The sequence below is a fragment of the Poecilia formosa genome, unplaced genomic scaffold (genome assembly GCF_000485575.1).
Source record: "Poecilia formosa unplaced genomic scaffold, Poecilia_formosa-5.1.2 Scaffold45, whole genome shotgun sequence".
Taxonomy (NCBI): Eukaryota; Metazoa; Chordata; class Actinopteri; order Cyprinodontiformes; family Poeciliidae; genus Poecilia; species Poecilia formosa.
In genome coordinates, this window is record NW_006799984.1 from 2,241,878 (window position 1) to 2,266,017 (window position 24,140).

At 37.1% G+C, this 24,140-nt stretch overlaps 3 protein-coding genes across 10 annotated transcripts in view; all 3 read left to right on the forward strand.

Moving 5' to 3' along the window:
* Positions 1–7,907, forward strand: part of LOC103138011 (acyl-coenzyme A thioesterase 1-like) — a 9,416-nt gene extending 1,509 nt beyond the window's left edge. For 2 of the 7 annotated variants that reach the window (XM_016671479.1, XM_007552065.2), the window contains exons 2-4: positions 1,480–1,935; positions 2,627–2,829; positions 3,525–4,530. In XM_016671479.1, the coding sequence (XP_016526965.1) occupies positions 1,485–1,935; positions 2,627–2,829; positions 3,525–4,133 (1,263 nt within the window). In that variant the 5' untranslated portion in view covers positions 1,480–1,484 and the 3' untranslated portion in view covers positions 4,134–4,530. Of the gene's footprint in view, positions 1–760; positions 927–1,479; positions 1,936–2,626; positions 2,830–3,524; positions 4,531–5,860; positions 6,046–7,148 lie in introns of those variants that run through there. The other 5 variants (XM_007552064.2, XM_016671480.1, XM_007552067.2 and 2 more) reach the window with 5 other exon arrangements.
* Positions 4,745–24,140, forward strand: part of LOC103138012 (zinc finger E-box-binding homeobox 1-like) — a 103,348-nt gene continuing 83,952 nt past the window's right edge. For both annotated transcript variants that reach the window (XM_016671478.1, XM_016671477.1), the window contains exons 1-2: positions 4,745–4,924; positions 18,723–18,846. Coding sequence is in view for 1 of the 2 variants with exons in the window: in XM_016671477.1 (XP_016526963.1) it covers positions 18,816–18,846 (31 nt within the window). In the remaining variant the exon portion in view is untranslated. The remainder of the gene's footprint in view (positions 4,925–18,722; positions 18,847–24,140) is intronic.
* On the forward strand, positions 11,713–16,674 carry LOC103138036 (acyl-coenzyme A thioesterase 3-like). The gene is made up of 5 exons (XM_016671457.1): positions 11,713–11,760; positions 13,712–14,173; positions 14,747–14,854; positions 15,851–15,921; positions 16,327–16,674. The coding sequence occupies exons 1-5, from the start codon at positions 11,721–11,723 to the stop codon at positions 16,672–16,674; spliced, it is 1,029 nt and encodes a 342-aa protein (XP_016526943.1). The 5' UTR covers positions 11,713–11,720.

A 24,140-nucleotide genomic window follows, 5' to 3' on the forward strand; every position in this document is an offset into this window, starting at 1 on the left:
TCATAATAAGAACTTCTAAATAAGTCATAATAAGAACTTCACATTAATTGTGTGAGGTGTTTGGAAACTAAGCCAACAAAAAGACTGGCTGAAAACATGGTTAGATAATCTGCTATTGGTTGAGAATAATCTAGTCCAGGTTGGAAGAGTCTAGGTCAGGGGTGGCCAAGTCCAGTCCTCGAGAGCCGCCATCCTGCAAGTTTCAGATGCATCCCTGCTTCAACACACCTGAATCAAATGACTGGCTCGTTATCAGGCCTCTGTAGAGCTGATCCCGGTCTGTTGGAGTAAGGATACTTCTAAAACTTGCAGGATGGTGGCTCTCGAGGACTGGACTTGGCCACCCCTGGTCTAGGTGTTGTGGTTTTGGAATTAGAGCTGTTCTAATATCATCCTGGTGTAAAAAAGATGTAAAAATTGGCCTTTATTGAAGTTTCACAAATCAGAAAAAAAGTTTTCACAAATCACAAACATGGTTTGAAATATTCTGCTATTAGTTGAGAATAATCTAGTCCAGGTTAGAAGAGTCTAGGTGTTGTAAATGTTTTTAACTAGAGTAGATTAAATATGCTGAAGGTAGTGAAAAATTAGGTAGAATCGCCCTTTAGTCATTTCCTGATTCGGAAACCAATTTCAGCTTCATGTTTGTATCTACAACAAATTTCTAATAATTTTTTTTAAAGTGTTCTTTTATGCTTTTATTTTGAAGAAACGCAGACCGCTTCCGGTTGCTTTTGTTTATATTCGGGTCAGTAGCTGAATGTAGCAGAAGGAAGCCTGACCTCCAAGATTGAGGACACCTGGCATCCAATTCGTCCCACTACATGTAGCTGAAGGTATTCTGTGAGCCCCCAAAGTTTTTCACGCAGGGCGTTAAGGTGTTTTTAGGACAAATAAATGCCGAAGTTTGGACGACATTAGCCAAGGTACGACTGTTTACTGTTTATTCTTCAGAAGTTTAGAAATGTGATTGAAAGTTAGTGACCTGAATAAGCTTTAATTAAGTTGAAATAACAACAAAGACATGTGTTTTCAACTCAGTTTATAGCTAACTTGGGTAAATTGTAGCTGTATTAAGTGTAAGCTATTTGTGTTGAAGCGCAGTGTTGTAAGTCCCCATTTTAATGCTCAGAACTTTAGCCTGAGTGCTTTAAAAACAGAGGTGAACAGATTATCTAAAAATTGTATTCAATTGTACTCTTAAAAGTATTGTTTTTTCCAAAAAAGTTAATCAAGTAAATCTATTTGAGTAAATGTAACTACTTACTACCCAACTCTGCTTATAACATGATTAATGAAGAGTGAATAAAGTAAATAATTTGTACATTTCACTAAGTCAAGTGAAACACTCCTCTGTATTATAAATTAAAAAGCTAAATTTTCACCTATTTCTGAAATCTGCTCTGCAAAAGTCAACAGCAAGTTCACTTTAAAATGTCAAAATATTTGATGAAACCTTTTGTGCATTTTGTTCCACAGCACAGATGTCCAATCAAGTCAGGCTGAGGCTGCTGCCCAGTGCCAGGTGTCTGTTCGATGAGCCCATCCAGTTGAAAGTGGCCGGTCTGAGATCCAAGCAGGTGGTCACCATGAGAGCCAGATCCACAGACGAGAAGGGAGTGGTCTTCAGCTCCTCGGCCACCTACAGGGCAGACGGCAGCGGGGAGATCGACCTGAGCAGAGACGCCTCCCTCAGTGGGAACTACGTTGGGGTCGAACCCATGGGTCTGCTGTGGTCCATGAGGCCAGATGTCCTGCACAAGAGGTTTCAGAAGACAAACGCCTTGAATCCCCATGTGGTGAACTTCTCAGTGCATGAAGAGGAGGGAGGGATGCTGGCTGAGGTGAAGAATGAGAGGTTTCTGATGGGAGACGGGGTCAGCCGAGTTCCCGTCAAACAGGGGAATATTCGTGGGGTGCTTTTTACTCCTCCAGGTTGGTCTTTGTTGCGTTATCTCTGTTGAATTTGCAAAGTAATCTTGCTTTTAATGTTTTCTGGCTAAAAGTTTGAATAATATGGTTCAGTTTTGTTAAAGTTCAATAGATAATGTAGCAAAAGCAGCACATTTAACAAAAATGCACCAAGAAACTGGCTGGTTACCGAGATTGGTTGTTTTATTTTTGGAAACGAAAAAGTTTTGAACTTATTCTGGGCACCTACTACATATAGTGAGCCTGTAGTATAAAGCAATATTAGTAGTTTATTGAGGTAACTTCAGGTCCTGAGTCTCCGGGATCATCATAGTAATTTTTACTGGAAACCCAGTAAAAATGTGGGGAAAACCCCCCTACAACCTTACCAGGTTAAACCAGGTAATCTTTGAGAAGAAATTTCTCCACAGAATTTATAATCCATACCTAAAGCAGAGAGGTTTGTTGCTCCCTCAGACTGGAATCAATAGCAAAAAGACTGAAAGTTGAGGCAAATACCATAAATGTTATTCAGGTATTACTGAAAATTAATATTATCAGTGCTGTTTCTATATCTTTTTCTGTTACAGCTGCTAAAAAATGGAATCATGTAATATTAGGATCAACAGAAGCTTAAAATTACAAAAAGTTTAGAAGTTGGCCACAAAATTATAAAATGAAAGGTCAAAGAAGTGGATTGTTTATTTTTCGTCAGGAGAAGGGCCGTTCCCTGCTGTGTTGGATCTGTACACGTTTGGTGGCGGTCTGTCAGAGAAAAGAGCCGCTCTGCTGGCCAGCCGGGGATTCTTGGTTCTGACGGTGGCGCTGTACGGTCACGACGACCTGCCCAAGAACATTAAAGAAGTCCATCTGGATTATTTTGAAGAATGCATCAAATTTCTAAAGAACCAAGATAAGGTCAGTTATTAAAACATTGATATTTTAATAACTTTAGCACCTTTGTCCTATACAGAAGAGGAAAAGAAACAATTCTGACTTTAATCTGAAAATTATTACTTTTCTCCCAGAATCAGAATTGTTTAATTTGTTTAATCACCATCAGGCAAACCTAATCTTAAAACTCGAATGTACCAAATAAATTTGGGACGAGCTTTCAGTGTGGATAAAGAGCAGGTTTACAAATCAACAAGTAAGAAACAGTTATGTGATTATATTTATGACATAACATAATGGGCATACACTTAAGAATGTTTGGTTATTTATTTGGATTTTGACATAGATTGACGCAGATTGAGAATTCTGAGTTGAAAGTCAGAATTCTTTGAAAAAAAAGTCAAAATTCTGAGGAAACAAAGCCAGAATCCTGAGATTACAGTTGAAATTCTGGAAAAAAAAAGAATTCTGATACTAATGTAAATTCCGAGATTAAAGTCGGAATTCTGAGATTGAATTCTGAGATTAAAGTCAGAATTCTGAGATTGAATTCTGAGATTAAAGTCGAAGATTTTTTTTGTTTTCTTTTGGTGACCTAATTTTCTTCCTTGGGTCTTTTTGGGTTGTTTTTGTGTTTACGTCGTTTTACAAATAATGCTGAGCTACCCCATGAGAAATATGCAAATCATTTTAATTTGACCTTGCCTGTTTTTCCCCAGGCGGGCAGTAATGGAGTCGGCGTCATCTCCCTTTCTAAAAGTGGAGATCTCGCTCTGTCAGTCGCATCGTACCTCCCAGGAGTCCAGGCTGTCATCTGGATCAACGGCTGCTCCGCTAACGTAGCCTTTCCCCTGTATTATAAGAATAGACAGATTCTCTCAGCATTGAAGTTTGACATGAACAAAGTGATTTCCACAGAGTCTGGAGCCCTTGTTACCAAATATTGCATGCATGATCCTCTGAAGGAGGAAAACAAGGCATCCCTGGTGCCTATCGAACGTGCAAGTGGACGTTTCCTGTTTGTAGCTTCAGAGGACGACTTGAACTGGGACAGCAAGGCCTACATGAACGCGATGGTGGACAGACTGAAGCGTCATGGGAAGGAGAACTTTGAGAGTGTGAGCTACCCTGGAGCCGGGCATTATTTAGAGCCCCCGTTTGGACCGTACTGCCCTTCCAGCTTCCATGCAGTTACAGGTGTGCCGGTCCTGTGGGGAGGGGAGCCCAAGGCCCACACTGCTGCTGAAGTCCATCTATGGAGGAAGATCCAGGAGTTCTTCAGAACTCACCTAAGCTGTGACAAAATTAAAATTAAATCCAAGTTATAGTGCTGCTGTCCTTTAAACAAAAACAAGCCAAGATAACTAAAAAAGCCAGTTTACAGTTTTAAAACGTGCAATTAACCTTAACTCAATCTATATAAACTCATGTTTTTGAAAGCAGTTTAAAACCACTATTGTTATACCATTTAGAAAATAGAAATATTTCAGTAACCATAGAAATATTTCAGCAACCAAAACATAGAAAGTTTGTTACAATTTTATGTCAATTAGAAGAAAAATAGGTTTTATGTCATTTTCTACAGTTTTAATTCATGAAAGTTGTGGTTTTTCTGGAAGTGAAACAGGAGCACTGTCATATTGCCATAAAAATTAAAATTCTTGCAGCTTTTTAACCAAATGCTTGTTGTAACATTAATTGTAATAAAAACATTTTGAAACCTTATCATATGCTTTTAAATACATCTCTTCTCTAACACACTTGAAATATATTTTTAATTTTTTATCGCTTTCTTGGGAAAACACAATTTCTTGTATAGTTTATTACTGTTATTTTGTTAAATGATATTCCAATTTTCTGTATTACACTACGGTCCAGTAGGTGGCAGCAAATATGCCCTCAAAACGGAGGGTAAAAAGAAGAAGAACGTCGTGTGGACGGGAGTACTGACGTCACATCCGCCACATTGTTATGGTTGTAACCATAGATATGAATACGAATACGCATATGCGAAAACGGTTGTAACAGCCTTGTTTTGTTGAGTTTTGGGCTTCGTGGAGGAACACCGACATGCCCGGCCATCGCTGCTGCATTCACGGCTGTTCCAGCCGTTCACACGGTAAGAACGAAGAGAAATTAAACGACGGACTGCGTTTCTTCTGCTTTCCGAGGTGGAAAAACATGAAGACAAGCTTATGTCTGAGGTGACGAGGAGAAACCGAACGGCCTGGGTAACAGCAGTTGGAAGGAACGACGTCACTTTCGACTGCATTTTACCATCAAAAAGGGTCTGCTCCCTTCATTTTCATTCAGGTACGCTCTCGATTTAACACACACTAGCAAAAGTGACGTTTTGTTATACTGTGTACCTTTTTCTATATGGAGACCCTGAACGCATCTCTAAAGATGCTGTTTTTTAAGCACAGTCAACAGGTTAGACCTCANCATCCAGTTATTGTTTGACAGTAAATTAATGTTTTTTGGTGTCTTAAAAATGAGCCATTTCAAAAACATTTTGAATGTAACGTCACTAATCATCAGGCACTGCCCATCATTTAGCAACCTCAGCAAAGCCCAGCCTGTTACCTAGCAACCCTAGCTGAGCTCCAGCACGTTTGGTCAGCTGGCTTTACTCCTGCATGCACTACAATGGCTACTTGAAATATGATTGTTTTGTTGTTTACCATTCAGAAACCCCTTGCTACAGCCTTGCTGATTATACAGGAGGCTCCACTTCTGCTTTACAAAGATGTAAAGTTGTGCATCATGCAAGTGTAAATGTTGAGCTGGGGGTCATGGCCAGCAGCAGCTTCTTTGGATTTAAAGTGACAAGTGGCCCTAAAAGAGCTCAAAGTAGGCAAAACTGGGCAGAATGAAGTCTCATTAACTAAGAATGATTTTTTGCAAAAAATGCAATGAACATGTTTTGTGTAGCCCCCAGACTTATCCTAACCAATCCTTTTGAAGCATAATAGATCACCTTTAACAGGTAAACAGACTTTTATATTTTAATAAATGAGTGTTTAACTTCTTTTTGTTTTCTTTTTGCTTAAAGGAGAGGGTCCGTTTCCTGCTGTGTTGGATCTGGGCTCCTTAAGGTCAGAGAAAAGGGCCTCTCTGCTGGCCAATAAAGGCTATATAGTTCTTGCTTTACCCATACTCGCTGGAAAACCCAAACTGGAAAGGATTAATCTGGACGATTTCGAAGAAGCAGTGCAGTTCCTACAAAACCAGCCAAAGGTGACGAGACACATTAAGTTTCCTAGTTTCCATATAATCACTTTATGTTAAAGAAACAAACTAAGAAATTGGACAACATGCAACATCTCATCCTTCCTCCTGTTTTCTGGGACCAGGTTATAGAAGACATAACTTCTATATTCAACGGCATGTCGGCCCAGGTCAAATCTTTCAGGCAACAACTTTAAAGATGTTTAACACACTATAGAATACATTTATTTTTTTGTTGCTGAATAAACTCTCATTGAAAAATGTACAATCCATCCCTCTATTGTCAATCCATTTTCCAGACTATCGATTCGCCCATCCATCCATTCCTTTTTGTTCAACTATTTATTTATTTTTTCTTTCTCTGTAAGCATATTGTATAATATCCATTCTTAAGGTTCTTTGGATACTGAAATCAACTGGTATTTAACCCCAACCCTAAAAATGACAAGGAGTCTCCCTTTCAGACATGGTTTGTTATTACGCTTAGTTTTTGTTGGAGTATTTTGGTTGTTGCTTACTTTGTTTTATTTATTTATATTTTGTTTCTGTTGTTTTTCTCATGGTTGAAGTAAATAATAAAATTCTATTGTCTATCTGCTATAAACCCATAATGAAATCTTAGTTAAACTCAAAATGTTCTAAATCCCTGCCAGATTTAGATTTAAAATCATCTTTAATTTGGGCAGGGTGTAAACCTTTTATTTTGGTTAAATGTAAATAATAAGAGAAGCTATTCCTTCCAGAATAATAAATTTTTAATAGTTTTATTACATATTTTGTCAAATGTCTCTCTCATTTCTTAATTCATTTTTATTCCTAATCCTCCAAAGAACCCGGAAGTTTGGACTCTAGAGCATATTAGAAAAAATATGGTTACAAAAGGAAACATTTAAAAAAAAATAAAAATAAATTAATGACCTTAATAAAGTGTCTAACTTTTGTTTTAAATGACCAAATATCAATCAGCTTTTAAAGTGCTCTTGAAAGTAAGCAATCACATTTTCTTTTAATGTAGTTAGTTTTTCTAACTGTTGAAGTGTGTATTTGAATAGTCCTTTCATTCCTGAACTGTCTGTTTTGGTCATTATTTTTTAATTCCATGTTTTTTGCAGGTGAGCAGTAAAGGAGTTGGAGTAATATCCCTATCCAAGGGGGGCGACATTGTGCTTTCTCTCGCTGCTTTTGTGCCCGGAGTTGAAGCTGTGGTCTGGATCAACGGCTGCTCAGCTAACACAGCCTTACCCCTGTATTATAAGAATAGACAGATTCTCTCAGCATTGAAGTTTGACATGGACAAAATGTTTTCCACTGAGTCGGGAGCCCTTGTCACCAAATATTCCATGCATGATCCTCTGAAGGAGGAAAACAAGGCATCCCTGGTGCCTATCGAACGAGCAAGTGCACGTTTCCTGTTTGTAGCTTCAGAGGACGACTTGAACTGGGACAGCAAGGCCTACATGAACGAGATGGTGGACAGACTGAAGCGTCATGGGAAGGAGAACTTTGAGAGTGTGAGCTACCCTGGAGCCGGGCATTGTTTAGAGCCCCCGTTTGGACCGTACTGCCCTTCCAGCTTCCATGGGTTCATAGGTGTGCCGGTCCTGTGGGGAGGGGAGCCCAAGGCCCACGCTGCTGCTGAAGTCCATCTATGGAGGAAGATCCAGGAGTTCTTCAGAACTCACCTAAGCTGTGACAAAATTCAAATTAAATCCAAGTTATAGTGCTGCTGTCCTTCAATCAAAAACCAGCCAAGATAACTAAAAGAGAGTTTTGGGCTGAAAGGAAGATCCATTACTCCAAAAAAATAAAACAAAAAAAAGCTAGAGTACAGTTTGAAAATCCGCTAATAAAGCAAACCTTAATTCAATCTATATAAACTCATGTTTTTGAAAGCTGTTTTTAACTGAAATCACTATTGTTATACCATTTAGCAAATAGAAATATTTCAGTTGTAATAATGGGAGCCAATCGCTTGACCCACATACAGAACACACTCAGGAGACTGAGAAAAATCAGATGAATAAAGTTTCTTTTGAACAAATACTGAATGAGTTGAATGTGTGGTTCTTGTCCTGTAACTGAAGGAGCACTGAAGGCAGTGGAGACAAGAGGCAAGTTGACAGTTTTGAAACAAAGAAATGATGATAGTTAAAGTGCTTAGTGATCTGGTTGGGATTCTCCGCCAGGGGGGAGGGTAAGGTCACTGGAGCTAGGTTCCCTGGTGAGGGAGAAGAGGTATAGTCCAAGTTCAGATGATCGGAGAAGTAACGCGATTGCTGGAAGCTGTGGGTTGATATTTTTGTTGGAGGGCGGACAAGAAATGGCAGAGGTAGTGGAAAGAGGAGCGGTTCGTCACCAGCCATGGAATGAGGTACCAGAGAATCTTGGAAAACTTTCAGTCGTGAAAGTGAGTAACTCGAGTAACACAATGGGTATCAGCCAAGGCACCATGAGAGAAAAACCTACGAGGAGACCAAAAGGTAAGCGCAGATGAAAAAACTGGAAGAACTCAGAGAGGTGCAGAATACCATAACAGGCAAACACTCAGGCACTGGAGGACTGATGATCGGCTCCTCTTATACTCTGGCAGATGAAGCCGATTGCTTGCATGAGCATCGACACAACACCTGAGACCTCCCTCCAGGAGACAGCAGCCTCCTGAATCCCACTGGTGGAAGACTGCAGAAAAACAGCATAAACAACAAAAAAATAATCAAAAACAACAACCTCAAAAACTCCAATTCCCAACATCAGCAACCCTGGCAAAAACTTAAAAAGTTTGTTACAGTTAATATCAATTAGAGGAAAAATAGGTTTTATGTCGTTTTCTACGGTTTTAATTCATGAAAGTTGGGAATTTTCTGGAAGTGAATTTGTGGAAGTACTGTCATATTGCCATAAAAATTAAAATTTTTGTAGATTTTTTAACTAAATGCTTTACGTAACATTAATTCTAATAAAAAACATTCTGAGAACTGATTTTTATGTTTCTCAGAACAGTTTTTAAATATATGCCTTCTCTAACACACCTGAAATATATTCCTTTAATTGTTTTTTCTTTTTTTTTTTTTTTACCACATTCTTGGGAAAACACAATTTCTTGTCCCTAGTTTATTACAGTCATGTTTTTTAAGGAACCGGAATAATTTTTTTTAATATTCTAATTTTCTGTGTTACACTAGGTCCAATATGTGGCAGCAAATATACCTCCATCTTGGAACTTTTTTCTATTCTTCATCGTTCTTTTCCCTGTTTCCATTGTTTTGCTAACTTATCTTCCATTGGAGCTTTGGATGTTTGGATGCGCTCTGCTCATTGCAGCTCATATTACCAGTGAAACATTACCTACTGCGGCCTACAGTGTTCCCCCCGAGAGAAATGTATGTTTTATTTTTGTCCATATAAAGAATGATTTCTACATACATGATCAAATATGTATTATTGTAAAAAACAAAATTACAACTTCATAATGAAATTGTGTATTTTGGTTAATATAGTCACATAGAAATTATTGCTAAAAAAAAATCTGTACCCCACTTAAGGGGCCCCCTGTTGGCCCCGGGGCCCTACGCGGCCGCTTAGTTTGCTATGCATTGGGCCGGCCCTGCACTTTTGAATGCATTTTACCATCAAAAAGGGTCTGTTCCCTTTATTTTCATTCAGGTACGCTTTAATACCCACTAGCAAAAGTGACGCTTACTGTATTTACTACCCAACTGTGTATGTATGCTTACATAGAGAGAGGGAGGATTTTCAAACTCCATACTGAGAATGGCAAAATCTGTCAGTTACTAATATGTCATATTTCAAATGAGTCCTGCACTTGTTGATATGACTATTATTTGTTAATTTCTCTGTTATTTTATTAAAAAATTCTGTAAATATTGAACTGCAAAGGTGAGATATTTGTTTATGTTTCAAATATAATTTGCACTCAAGAGTACAATTATTTCTGTTTAACCGTTAGAAAAAAGTTAGTGTTAAAAAAGTGAAGTTAAGTGAATATTCAATTGCATATGATATGCATGTTTCAAATGAACCAAAAGACATGCTTAAGATCGCTGAAATTAAATTAAAAAGCAAATGTGAAACACAGAATGGCTTGCTGAAATGTGTTTAAATATATTGCTGTTCTATGTAAAGAACGATCGCCAAGGTCGGCCCCCCCTACATTTTTAACACACCAAATCTGGCCCCCTTTTCAAAAAGTTTGGACACCCCTGGCTTACATAGAGAGAGGGAGGATTTTCAAACTCCATACCAAGAATGGCAAAATCAGTCTTTTTGAGCCTTTGGTGTTCCCGTAGTTCTTCAGGCTCTTAAATGCATAGACATATAGACATAAATACGTAGACCCCTCATGGGGCGGGTCGGCCCGTTGCTGCGATACGTAACAGCGTCCGCCATATTGAATGTGGAATATGTGCCAGTAAGCTAATACAAGTAAATGGACCGAACTTCACAAAGTGCCGTTCTACAAAGTATTGTAAATTAATACCTGTCATTGACATATTTTCTCACACATTAATATTTTTGGCAATCAAAGAAATGACTAAAGACAGAGTTTCTAACTTTTGATGTGATTATTTAATTGTTTTGGGGCATTTCTGAATAAAGAGCGCAATGTTTTTATTTGATAGAAGTTATTCTGACCATTTTTATAATGACATTGATGAACAGACACACTTTTACAGTGTTCAATTAAAGAACATATGTACATAATTCCATAATTTAATGTACATTTAACGTTTCAAGACAAGAAACAAATGATTTTTCTTGCATTTATTTTTTATACATTATTGAGAAATGACTTGATTTATAAATCAGTCATTGCCAAACATTAAACTACATATTTTTCTTACTTTTTTCCAGAAAAAAAATATTTATTACAGTATGTCAACTCTGCTATTGACCACAAAGAGTGAAAATAATTCTAACAGAGTAAATTATTTTTATTTCATTACATAAGCTGTATTAACACACTAATACTTCAGATTGAGATACTTAAAAATACACAAAAAGTGAAAGAATAAAACATTTATTTATTATACTGAGAACACTGGCCACAGGCAGGGCCTCAGTCTGCTGGTCACACTGGGAGAACTCCAATGACTTCTGAGACGTCCTGGTTCGCAGGCTAAAGCCAAGGATAAAAGAGAAATTATCCAAAAGTCTAATAGAAAATATATTTACTTCACATTCAGAAAAAGACATTTTCAGCATGTTGGGCTCTGACTCGTAGCATCTATGATAGAAGCTGAGCTGGGAAACAGACTGAAGAACAGCAGCTCCAGCTCTTATCTTGACTGATCTTTCCTCACTAAATCCTCTGGTTTTTAATGAACTTCTCCTCTAACGGTGGTTTTTCATCAGCTCTCTCATTAGAAAACAGTGTGAAAACGTTAGCTGCTACGCTAACAATCAGCGGTTATTTCGGGCCAATTAAGCTACATAGGATATATTTTTCGGTTTCTTAGAACCGAATTTCTGGCTGCAAAGTCAAGTAGTTCTGATCTTTCATCCTTACCTGTGAAAGGTAATCCAGTTTGTTTCGTAAAACGGTTGAAACAAGTCCACACAGCACAGGACTTAAGGAGCTCCGATGGCTCTGATGCCACATAGAAGATGGCGGACGCTGTTACGTACGACTCAGCGCTCCATCAGGGGTCTACGTATTGATATCTATGGACATATGTCTATGGTTAAACGGAGTCAAGCTATCGGGTAAGTAATTCTCGTCACAACTGACATCTGCACCTAAACACGTCCCACTCATAGGTAAGTTCGGTCACGTTTGTTTTATCACAAAATATTAGCATGAAAGGCAAATATAGCGTAAATAACTGTCAAAAAGATGAGTAAATGATTCCAACATTCGTCTAAAAGAAAACATATTTGTGTGATTACAGACGTAAGAAAGTTACAATTAATTTTGTTTTTCCAATAGCCACAAAATAAATTTAAAAAGTGAAAAGTTTTGCCTATTTTTGCTTAGATGTTTTTACAATTCGGCTGTAAATAAAGTCCCAAACTATGTCTTGGCGTTGTAAATATACACTCATCACTGTTATTCATTTGCTTACAGTAAGCTTAAACATTCATCATGTATTGCCTGTGAGTCTTTAGCAACAGGAGTTCGCTCTGTTACCCACTGACCTTTAACCTATATTTACAGAGAATTTAAATTATAATTTGAATCACATTTGTTTTGTAACTCGAAATTATGCGTCATGTCTGAGACTTAATGGCACTTTAACGCTGACTTTGTCAAAGAGGGCTTTACATCACAGACCTGTTAATAATATATTTTTAAATAAGCTTCCTAAGAGTTTTTAATTAGCTTCTCCACCAAAATGTAGAAATTGACGCAACAATCTAATCTCCTGATANTATGCGTCATGTCTGAGACTTAATGACACTTTAACGCTGACTTTGTCAAAGAGGGCTTTACATCACATACCTGTTAATAATATATTTTTAAATAAGCTTCCTAAGAGTTTTTAATTAGCTTCTCCACCAAAATGTAGAAATTGACCGCAACAATCTAATCTCCTGATAGATTTCTGCAGCTGTGTTGCTTGTGGTTTATATACACATACATATTATATTACATAGTAATATAATATATAGATACGTATTATATTACATAGAATATATATTATACATAATTTTATTATTATATGAATATTAATAATAGTAATATTCGTAATAATAATATTATAAACAAGTTTACATCTTGAAAATTTGAATCCATCTAAAATCTTTTTGGATTGTGAGAGGAAGCTGGGAGACCTGGAGAGAAACTAACCCTAACCCTAACACAACATTAATTTTTGGTATTAATTCACTTTTTTTTCTTTTCTTTTTTTTTACTCACACCTAAGGAGAACTTAGAGAGACCAATTAACCAAACGGTCATGATTTTAGACTGTGGCAGGAAGCCAGGAGCCCGGAGAGAACCTGCAAACAGGAAACTGGTAAAATCCTTTTACCAGTTAAGCTGCCAATGCTTATCTTTAAAATTTCAACAAAAAACAAGTAAAGAGGAAAAAAACGATGGCAAAACAGAAAAGTGTGGAAATACCAGCAAAGTACAGAACAAGACAAGGAAATATACAACACATATTAAAGAAAAACAAAATCATTGGCAAATATTTATCCCATAAATGTTTTCAACTGTTTCTAAAAACTTTCCAAAGATTTTTAAAAAAACACCCAGTTATTTTTTTGATAATCAGTTAATGTTTTTTGGTGTCTGGAAAATGACCCATTTCATAAACCTCCAGATTGTTTAATTACACTGTGCTGTTACCTAGCAACCTAAACTGACCTCCAGGACATTTGGTCTGCTGGTTTAACTGCTGTATGCACTGTACAATGGCTACTGGAAAAGACAAGTGTTTTGTGTTGACTCACCATTCAGAAACCACTTGCTGTATTCTTCTTGGTTGTGCAGAAGTCTCCACTTTTGCTTTTCAAAGATGTATGGTGCTATAATTGCACATCTGCTTGGAGCCATTTTTATGTGCAAGCAGCAGCTTAATTGGATTTAAAGTGGCAAGAGGTCCTCCAGTTCATTCTGAAAAGAGATCAAAACAGGCAGAACTGAACAGACTTTTCAGACTTTTGATTTTGTGCAAAAAATGTAATGAACATGAAAACTGTTTTCTTTCAGCTTCAGGAAGCATGTCAGCTCAGGTCAGACTGAGGCTGCTGCCCAGTGCCAGGTGTTTATTTGACGAGCCGGTTCAGGTGACGGTGGCCGGACTGAGGTCCAAGCAGGTGGTCACCTTGAGAGCCAGATCCACCGACGAGAGAGGAGTGGCGTTCAATTCCTCGGCCAGCTACCGCGCCGACGGCAGAGGGGAGATCGACCTGAGCAGAGATGCCTCGCTCAGTGGGAGCTACGTCGGGGTCGAACCCATGGGTCTGCTGAGGTCACTGAAGGCAGATGCCTTGCACAAATATTTCTATAAGAACAGAGCATTGGAACCTTTCATGGTGAACTTCTCTGTGCATGAGGAGGAGGGCGGGATGCTGGCCGAGGCGACCAATGAGAGGCGTCTCATTGGAGATGGAGTCAGGCGAGTTCCTGTCAAAGAGGGCAACATTCAAGGAGTCCTGTTTACCCCGCCAGGTATTAATGATGACCTCATTAAGTATTTTAATTAGCATTATCCATCAGAACCTAAACAGTTTTTTACTTATCTTCACTGCAGACTTTCTATAAAGAACATAAAGTATGATGAGTTAACAGATGCACCAAAGGTCAATTTAAAAATGTCTCTGAGCTGCAAACCTTATGATTAAAGGGGACGTATTATGCAAAGTTTACATTTTGCATGCTTTAGTGCTTCCATTTGGGTTTCATCTGCTTGTAAAAGAAAAAATCCAGTCTTTGTTTGGCAGTAAATTAATGTTTTTTGGTGTCTAAAAAATGGGCTATTTCAAATACATTTTGAATGTAATGTCACAAATCATCAGGCACTGCCTGTCATTTCGCAAAATAGGAAGAGCTGAACAGAAGTTTTTTTAAAGAATATCTACGAATGATTTTGTCCAAAAAATGCAATGAACATGTTTTGTGTAGCCTGCAGACTTATCCTAACCTGGTCAAGGAAGCATAATAGGTCACCTTTCATAGGCAAACAGACTTTTACATTTTAATAAATGAGTATTTAGCATCCTTTTGTTTTCTTTTTGATTTTAGGAGAGGGTCCATTTCCTGCTGTGTTGGATCTGTGCACCTTCATGTCAGAGAAAAGGGCCTCTCTGCTGGCCAATAAAGGCTTTATAGTTCTTGCTTTACCCGTGTNTAGTTGGCGTATCTGGTTCTTAAACATACTATTCTGCGCGTGTGTAAAACTCAAGGCGCGGGGGCCAAATCTGGCCCGCCTTAACTTTTCAGGTGGCCCTCACACATTGACAGAACCTTCAAGATAACAGCTGTGTCATTCATTTATATTTTATCAATCAAAATAAAGCAGTTTTGGACCAAATTGGGCCAAATGATGTCAATATAAAAATATGTATTATTTAATAATAGTGTTTTTTTTCAATACATTCTTCTACAATCACCTCTTTGAGGACATTCATGATCTTGAATAAGCTGCAACTAATGATTGTTTTAGTTATTTATTATTCTGGCAAATAGATTTTTCTTTATTTAAGCCTATGTATGCAATATTAAACATACATTAAATGGTGCAAATTAACAAATAATTACTTTTTTAAAATTAAATTGTATTTGCAAATTAGCCTGTGGCTAGAAAACCTTTGTACAAAACTTTGGCTGCTGTTTTTTCTCATGCAACATTGTTTACTGTTCTGCCATTAATTAAATTGAATTTAAATTATTTTTTAAAAATAAGAAAATAGACATTTTACTGTCTAAAATGCAATATCAGCATTCCTTTTGTACACTCTATCACGTGTAACAAAGAATGCATCTGCATTTAAAAAATACTTTTAACAATGCTTCTAAGCTCTTTAACTTAACATCAGTACAGTTTATGACTAATCTAATTTCCTGTGTGGTAATTGTACTCTTCTTTCGGTGAACATAAAAGGTAGTTAATTTAAAATATTTTTGTATTATACCAAAGTGTAGCAGTTACAGTAGATGCATGCTTTTCTTACAGTTTAAAATCACTTTAATTCTAAATAAATATTAGCAGAATTTAAGACTGCTTTGAGTCTTTTTCTTGTTTCTCTACGTGGTTTGGCTTGTACTTAGTTTTCCAGTCTTTACGCTTTAAATTTTGCTACAGTTTAAGGTCTTTGAATTTGACTGACTCAGTTAATGTTTTTCCAGGAAAACCAGCGTATGAAATGCTAACGACCCATCCTGACTGGAAATCGTCTCTGCTGCTGGGCCAGAAGGAGGTCAGGCAAGAAAAAGAGCAGCAAGAGACGCCACACACAGCCGAGGTTTTGCAAAAATGTCAAGAGGAAAAGGAGAAACGGGAGGAAACTGGCCTCTCACTACCTGTCGAGGAAAATTCAGAGGAAAACATGCTTGACCAATGTGCTTTGAAGCAAATCACTAGTCTAAAGAGTGAACTCACTGAACTTAATCTTACAGAACTGTTCTTAAGGGGTGACAAAAAGGTAAAATATTACACCAGACTTCAGAGCCATTCCACTTCTCAGGTCTTGTTGCGCCGCATCAAACCTTTCCTCCCACAGGTTGCAACAAAGTTGACTCACTTTCGGATGGTCCTCCTCACCTTAATGCATCTGAAGTAAAATTTTCCAGTGGATCGGATAAGTTATTTATTTAACGTGTAGCAAGAAATCTCTAATCCTGCATTTGAGGACATGGTCGCTGCGTTGTATGCATGCATGTCTTCTCTGGTCCACTGGCTGGACAGAGAGCGGGTGTGGGCCAGTATGCCTCAGCTGTTCCTGGAGACATTTGGAAGACAGCTTGCCATGATCGTCGACTGCTTTGAGGTTTCCACGGAGACAACGTCCAATATGGAGTCAGGGGACGGACACAGTGACATGGTGAAATACGTCACTGGCATCACTCCGCAGGGAGTCATTTCCTTCACCTCCAGAGGCTGGAGGGGGGGGCGGCATTGGTGTAGAAATCACAGAAAGCTGTGGTCTGCTGGACAAACTGCAGCCGCGTGACGTACTTCTGCGTTTTAACATGAACACGGACATGGTGTGTGCTGAGGTCAAAAGGTCATCACCAGACGGCCACCGTGAGCTGGATCAGAAGACAGCTGAGGAAACAAGACGGCTAACACACATTAGAAGCCATGTTAGGAGAATTATTGGTTCTGTTTGCAACAAATATAAAATATTAAGTCCAAGCTTTCCCATCAAGATGATCGAACCTTGTGAGGGAGAGATGGAGACGCTGCTAGACAAGGTTGTAGCAGTTTGTTGTGCTCTTATAAATCTGTGTCTTTCATTGCAAAAAGGAAATTGACAAAAACTGTAGGGCAGATGTAAACTCTCGTAATATTATGACTTTATTTTTGTAATTTTATTTTTTCTTAGTATGGCCGTAATACATGTGTTACAAAATTGTGAATGATCACATTGCAAACCAATAAAGACTTATAATTCTAATGTAACTGCTTTGTTTTTATTTGGTTTTCCCCATTTAACTTTGGCAAATAAAGGGCAAATATTTCCAAATTCTCCACAATAGTTGTGTAGGACTGAGCGATGTAAATTTCACATAGTGTGAACTTCAGGCTGTTTAAGAAGAATCTCACACAACACCATGTTTTTTTTTTTATTTATTTAGTTTTGTGGTGGTCAATTAAACTTAAATTAATGTGAGTCGTTTTACTGAGAAATTAATCAGAAGCACCGTGAGAGAGTTTGAGTAGCTTTCATTGTTCCAGAGATTAATATTAAAATTAGAAAAAGCATAAAAGATGGACTTTCACTATACACAGGTGGAACGCTTGCAAAATTATTAGCTATTCAGTGTTTTGAAGAAATAAGACCTGTGAGATCAGTAATTTTCAGATTTCAGGTTCCTGTTATCATTAGTTAGTTTAAAATGTAACTATTCAGAAAGCAGGCCAGATTTTTAAGAGAAATTCTAAAAGTATTACAGAGGATGAATATGATGGGTTCAATAATTAACTTTGTATGAGTACCAGCTCGTTATGGTGCTAAAGGGAAAGAAATGGTACATAGGGTAGCAACAGAGGCTGTTAGAAACTCAGTTGTTAATTTTAGTAAAACATTAAAGAGAAAATTAAAGATGAATGGCAAACACAGTAAGAGAAGTAAATAAAAGTACATTTTGGTTTAATAAAATTCAAAAGAAGACTGGAGAAATGAGAAATACAGAGAGGACGAGGAGAGAACAGACAATTATTTCATGTATCGGATTTGGGCACAGTTGGTTAAATAGCACAACTGCACAGGTGAGAAAACGTCTACGTTTGTGGGTGAAAAATATCACGAAAGATATAAATTAAGTAATTATGAGTTTTTACATATCACAAACAGCAATTTTTTAGTTAATAGGAAATTACAACATAGTTAGGCCAACATGTTCACCTAAAGAGACAGAGGCCCAATTTCAAGGCATTAAATTGCAAAGCTAAATCGTGCTATAGAATGGCACTATGAATGGAGAATACCTAATACTGCCCCTTCAGATGGGTAACTTTAAAGCACACCGGGTGTAAGGTTATACTGATACAAATCAGAGTCTATAGCAGTGATTTAATCCTCGTTCTCCAACCTGGAACTAAAATATATTAAACCTGGATGTGATGTTATCAGTAGATAAATGAAATGAAACATTAACCCCAGGTTTTCAGTTATGCTTTATGCCATGGTGCGCTTCTTCTTTCTGTGTTGGATCTCTTTTCCTCTTAAGCAGCGTTTTTACTTTTACTCACATAAAACTTTTTTTCTTACAATACCTGCGTCTATGTTTGGGTGCTCCAGCTTCCACATTGTGACAGAGCATCACTAGCAACACCAAAACAACCTTGACAGCTTTAAGAGAAGCAGTTAACAGAACATGACGTATTAGTAACCAAGTCAGCCAATTATGTCTCCCCTGAGAGGAGAGATAACGTGTTATTGTTCTTCCCAGGTTCGCTGCAGAGTTCACGAAGACCTTGATCTGCCTCCTTGGCTTATTAAGCTGCATCACTGAAAATCCCTTTCTCCTTCCCTCCTGTTCTTTGTGTTTCCAGATCTGCTCCCTTTCTGTCATTTCGACTCCACAGAGGGCCCATCAGCCTCCAGCTTTTATCAGAGGGGGTTGTTTGTTCTTCTGCTGTACCTGCATGAAGAGAAGAAGGTGCAACTTTAACTCAGGTTTGTGCTTCTGCATTCCTTGGTCGAAAGGGATTAAGGTTAGTTTGTTGCTGAGTTTAAAGAAAACATGGTAACACGTAGAACTCTCAGACTTCTGAGTCTAATCACAGAATCCTGAAATTTTTTCTCAGAATTTTGATTTCTTTTTTCCCCTCACATTCCTGACTTTTTAAAGTGATCTCAGAGTTAATCTCTTGAGGTCAAAAGTCAGAATGGATGGAAAGCTTTCCACCTTCCCTTCTCTTCCATTAGCACATTGACCAGCTTGTACACGAGGATGATTAACAGCACTAAGATCCTCCTCCTTGTTCTGATTGTTTTGTTGTTTTTAAACTGGGAGCAATGCATTATTATAGATGGCAATAGTAGCATTAGGAGTAGGTGGAAGAGCTTGATTTTTTTCAAAGATTGTTTTATATTGTCACAACATGGTGACACTTTTAAGAAATATGGAAAAAACACATTTTTGGAAAGTTAAGCACTGCACCTAGTTTTAGATTTTAATTTGGAAATACATTTAAGTAACACTTATAGTTTCCATTCCACTTCATGGTTAGGTTGTACTTTTTGTTTTTATCCAGTGGATCCCCTAAAATACTTAAAAAAAAACACCTCAAGAATTTAAAATCTAAATATGTTCTTAGTTCTAGGAAAACATGAGTCCATATTTCTGTTCTTCCAAATCATTACATTTCAGTTCTTCCACCCTGACATGAAGCTTTTACAGTCATGTGTTATTAACACCCCATCAGTTCTGAGTGCTGCAGCGTTGGCAGCTGTTCACAGATGAATTTCATCGCCTCGACACAGTGAACTTTTGAACTTCAGTCAACTCTCTTGCTCACTTTCTTCATCTGCTCTAAGAGTTCAGATGTGATTTCATAACAGGGGTGGACATTATACTTGTATTACTGAAACTTTTTCCCCCCTATACACAAAACAAAACACTTGCATCGTATATCTAACAGCTGCAACAGTCCAGGCTGCAGAGCTCCAGTGGATTCAAAAAGGGATATAAAGTCAGGTTGGTGTAAAAAAATGAGAATAAATTGCTTCATTGTTTCACTCAAACAATATTGGCACAAATTTAATTATTGGAAAGATACTGATATCTTAAAAAAATGACTAACATCAGCCAATACCGATGTCAGTGCCAATATATTGTGCGTCACTACTACATATAGCTAAAATAAGTATTTCTGGTCTGTTTATCTCATTTTTCTGCAGAATCCTCCCTTTGTATTGCCTAGTTTCAAAATTGTAATCCAAACTTTAAAGATATTGCTCCTGCTTCTTATTTTATTTAATTTATTTATTATTTTTATTAATTAAAAAAAACACACATATCCAACTGAAAACGATTTCTCAGCACACTGTGTTTTCAGATTGCCGCTGCAGGCACTTTGTTTACACCAACTGATGCATTTTTAATGAGGAATAATAAAGCAGAAAGTGAAACACGTTGACGAAGAGGAGAAAATGTTCCTTCAGGGGAATTTTTAAAGTGCTCAGAAACTTTTTAAGCTACACGAAGCCCAGTCTGAACTTTTGAGAAATCTGTTTAATCAACACAGTCCTTGTTGCTGAGGTTTATAAAGCAGACCAGATGTGGTTATTCCATGTTCTTCCTCACCGTCTCCAGCTCCTAATGCAACATTATGACTGTTATGTAAGCCACCGCGTTCGCCTCCACACCTCTGCTGCTGCTTGCAAGGAGCCATTAAAGAAATATTACATGTATAAATATTTAAATAACAACAAAAAAACACACATCTCCCTAACCTGCTTCCCAAAACACCAAAAAGACGTGATTAGGAGATTGTAACTGGCTGCATTTCTTAAATAATAGCTAATTAGGAGTTTGTGCTGCTGCTGCAGGTGTTTGCTGTTCACGTTTCCAAGGCAGACTGCTTATCCACACAGAAAAAACAGGAAGAAGCTGAAGGACTTACAATTACCAAGCTATCGTGTCACCTCTGTGTATTTAGGCTGTGTAGATGCCTGCTACTGTGTAATTAGCTTAGCGTGCTAATAACAGGAGCCAGCATCTCTGTTCCCATCTGGAGCCAAAATATATATTTATCTGAGACATTGTTGAAGTGCTGTGTCTATTCAACTTGTTTGCTACTAAATGTTAGAAATGTTTTCAATTTAAATGATTCTAAAAGTATTAAATCACTCTGCACTTTTTTAAGCTTAAATTTGGGTCTTTACTGCTTTTAAATGCTCGAGCATTTTTTTGTTTTGTATTGTTTGTTTGTTGTTTTTTTTAAACACCCATGCAGTTTTTGGCAGTAAGTTGATGTTTTTTGATATATGGAAAATGAATCTGGAAAACGAACCGTTTCACAAATCAACAGGCACTGCCTGTTGCCTAGCAACCCCAATGGAACTGCGGCTGTCACCTAGCAACCCAAGCTAAGCTCCAGCACATTTAGCTAGTTTTACTGCTGTACAATGGCTGCTGGAAAAGACAAGGATGGACAGTTGTGTAACTGCACGTCTGTTTGGAGTCATTTTCATATGGGAGTGTAAATGCTACGTTGTTCAAGGAAGCATCGTACGTCACCTTTAAGTGAAAAAAAATTATTGGTAAAAACAAAACACTGAATTTATTCCCCGTTTTTCAGATTTAGTGAAAGATTTTGATTTCCATTATCTTGTAGTTCAGTTTTAAAAATGTCAGTTTTGTTTCAGTCATTCAAATTCACACGTTTCTTTGTTGTTGATTATTTTTTTAAATTCTGTTTTAAATCTGAAACTACTCTAGAGAGTGTCAGACATTATGGGATAGGCCCCTGTTACCCAAAATGTGTTCACCAAAATACATCTTCTGAAATTTGTTAGCAGGGTATCTGCCTTTAAAATATGTTTTTGTGTGATAAAATGTTCTGCATATTGTTCTGTCTCATAAGAACATTTTATTTTCATGGAGATACCAGGCAGAGACTCTTCCTGAGAAACTGATTGGTTTCTTTTTCTAAAACTTATCCAGGGAATCACAGCCTGCATCATGTTTCTCAGAATTTTCTGGTCCTGGTGGATTGCACTAATGTCTTTTCATCTTGGTTTTGGCCACAATTAAGATGTTCTTTGAAAACATAATTGCTCTTTAGTTGGAAAATGTTTGGATCAATCATACTCAACAACCTTTGATTCACATAATCTTGCAGGTGAGACGTTTTCCTCCCTTATGAACAAACAGAGTTAATGTTTCATTTTTCTTTAGTTCATTTAGCAGTGATGTCTAAACCATCTGTTCTGATCCCAAAGCGGTGCGTCTCAGTAAAGTCTCAGGACTTTAAATGCAAAAGACAGATTTTCCATTCTGTAAACGTAGCTAAAGTGATATTTATCTCAGTATGATCCCACCGAGAACTGCAATGTTCTGTTAAAGCCTTGCAACATAGAGACATAGTCCAAGTTTTTCATGTATTACATCAGTTTGGAATATGCATATTTACAGGCTTCTGATTTAAGCCTGTTAATATCCTACAGATTGAGCTTTTAGTGCATAAATAAAAACTTAAATCTTTTTTTAAGATTTAAGATAGATACCATAGATTTAAGATTTATGGTGACGATTATAAATATGTATACATATATATATTGTAGAAAACTTTAATTTTCTTGAATTCTGATTTGATCATGCCTTCTGCAGTACTTTAAATAACCACAGGGTGGTGCTACAGCTAAATGGAAAGCTACCAGCCACGTTAGAAAGGTACGTTCATAAATTGCTTAACTATAGTTGGAAAGCAAATGTTAAATAATCAAAAAAAAAAATAAAAATAAGGTGTTATTCTCAAAGAAATTTAAATAAAATATAAAAGTTGACCTTTATGTACAAATATTGAAATTGTGAGTTCTTTTAGGAGCTTTAAAAAGTCTAAATTTAGGAATGATGGTACTAAAAGAACAACCATCTGCCTTATTTTATTGCCATTAGTAAAGCAGAAATGCAGAGCTCAGCAAACTGATTTGAACAGTCAAATCAGGCTGTTGATTTGACCTCAGTCAAATCAACAGCCTGATGCAACACGACCGATTAATGAGCAAAGAAACGGGAATTAAACGGCTGAAATATTCTAAATATTACTTAATTAGATAACTTTATCTGTAGTCAAATGATCTCTAAAACGCCACTAAATTCCATAAACAGTTTTCAAATAGTCTATAATTTCTTAATGAAGGATAAACGTGACCCAAACAACCTGGGAGTTATGTGTAAATTTTATTTTTCCCCCTTTATGAAATTATTGATAATGTCTGAATAGTCACGTTTTCTGGTTGGATTTTAAAAGTCAAACTCAGGTTTGATTACTGCCAGACCTGTAGAATAATAAAAATATTTAAATAGAATCTGTCAACCAACATGAAGTAGGAACTCATGAAGCAACACATCACATCCCAATGGAAATAAATAATAATAAAATAAAAAAAAAACAGAAACATATTCATTTAAATCTGTAAGTCTGGAAGGATCGATTTTTTCTGAAGACTTGAATCTTTTTAGATTCAAGTCTTTAAATAATTTTAAGATAATTTTAAATATGTTTTAATGTGAATAACCAGAAATGGGTTCCAGCAGAAGACTTATGTAAGCTCAATTTTCTGCACCAGTTTACATTTCCATAAAGTTATTCGTTATCACACTAACTAGTCATCTTGCTACTTTTGAGACTTTTGCAAGAGCTTAGGATTGTCTTTTTTTTTCTGCCTCGCTGCTTGTTCCCCTTCTTTATGCTTTATTTTTGACTCAGAGATAAAAGGCAGAGCTATTATAGTTGTTTTCCGACCCACAGTCCACCTGCCAGATGAAAAGAGATTCAACAAATAGAAGAATAAATGAAAGAAAGAAGCTTTTACATCATTTCAGTTACAGAATCAGCAAAATGCCGCTGTATTTCCATATTAAAAGCAGAGCAGAGATGGTTGCAGACTTGTTTACCTGAACAAAGAAAACTCTCAGGTTTGGACTCTTCTCTTGTCTTAACACCAGAACTCTGAATAAATTAAAAAGAATCATGACATATCTTATTCAACGTACACAAACAGAATAAACTTAAGCATGTCTGATTGTGGAAAGTTAGAAAAGCCTCAAATGAAACAGTGTGGCCTCATTTTGGGAGCTTATGACAGCTAAGAGACGAGCTGTGAAACCTGCAGGAGGGAGTTCAGGGGTTGTATAATGAACTCTACATGAATAAAAGAGGATAAACTGTCGAGAGGGAAATCGCTTTATTATACTACGTCATCTCGAGAGCTGACAATGAAAGCAGCTCTAAAAAAGC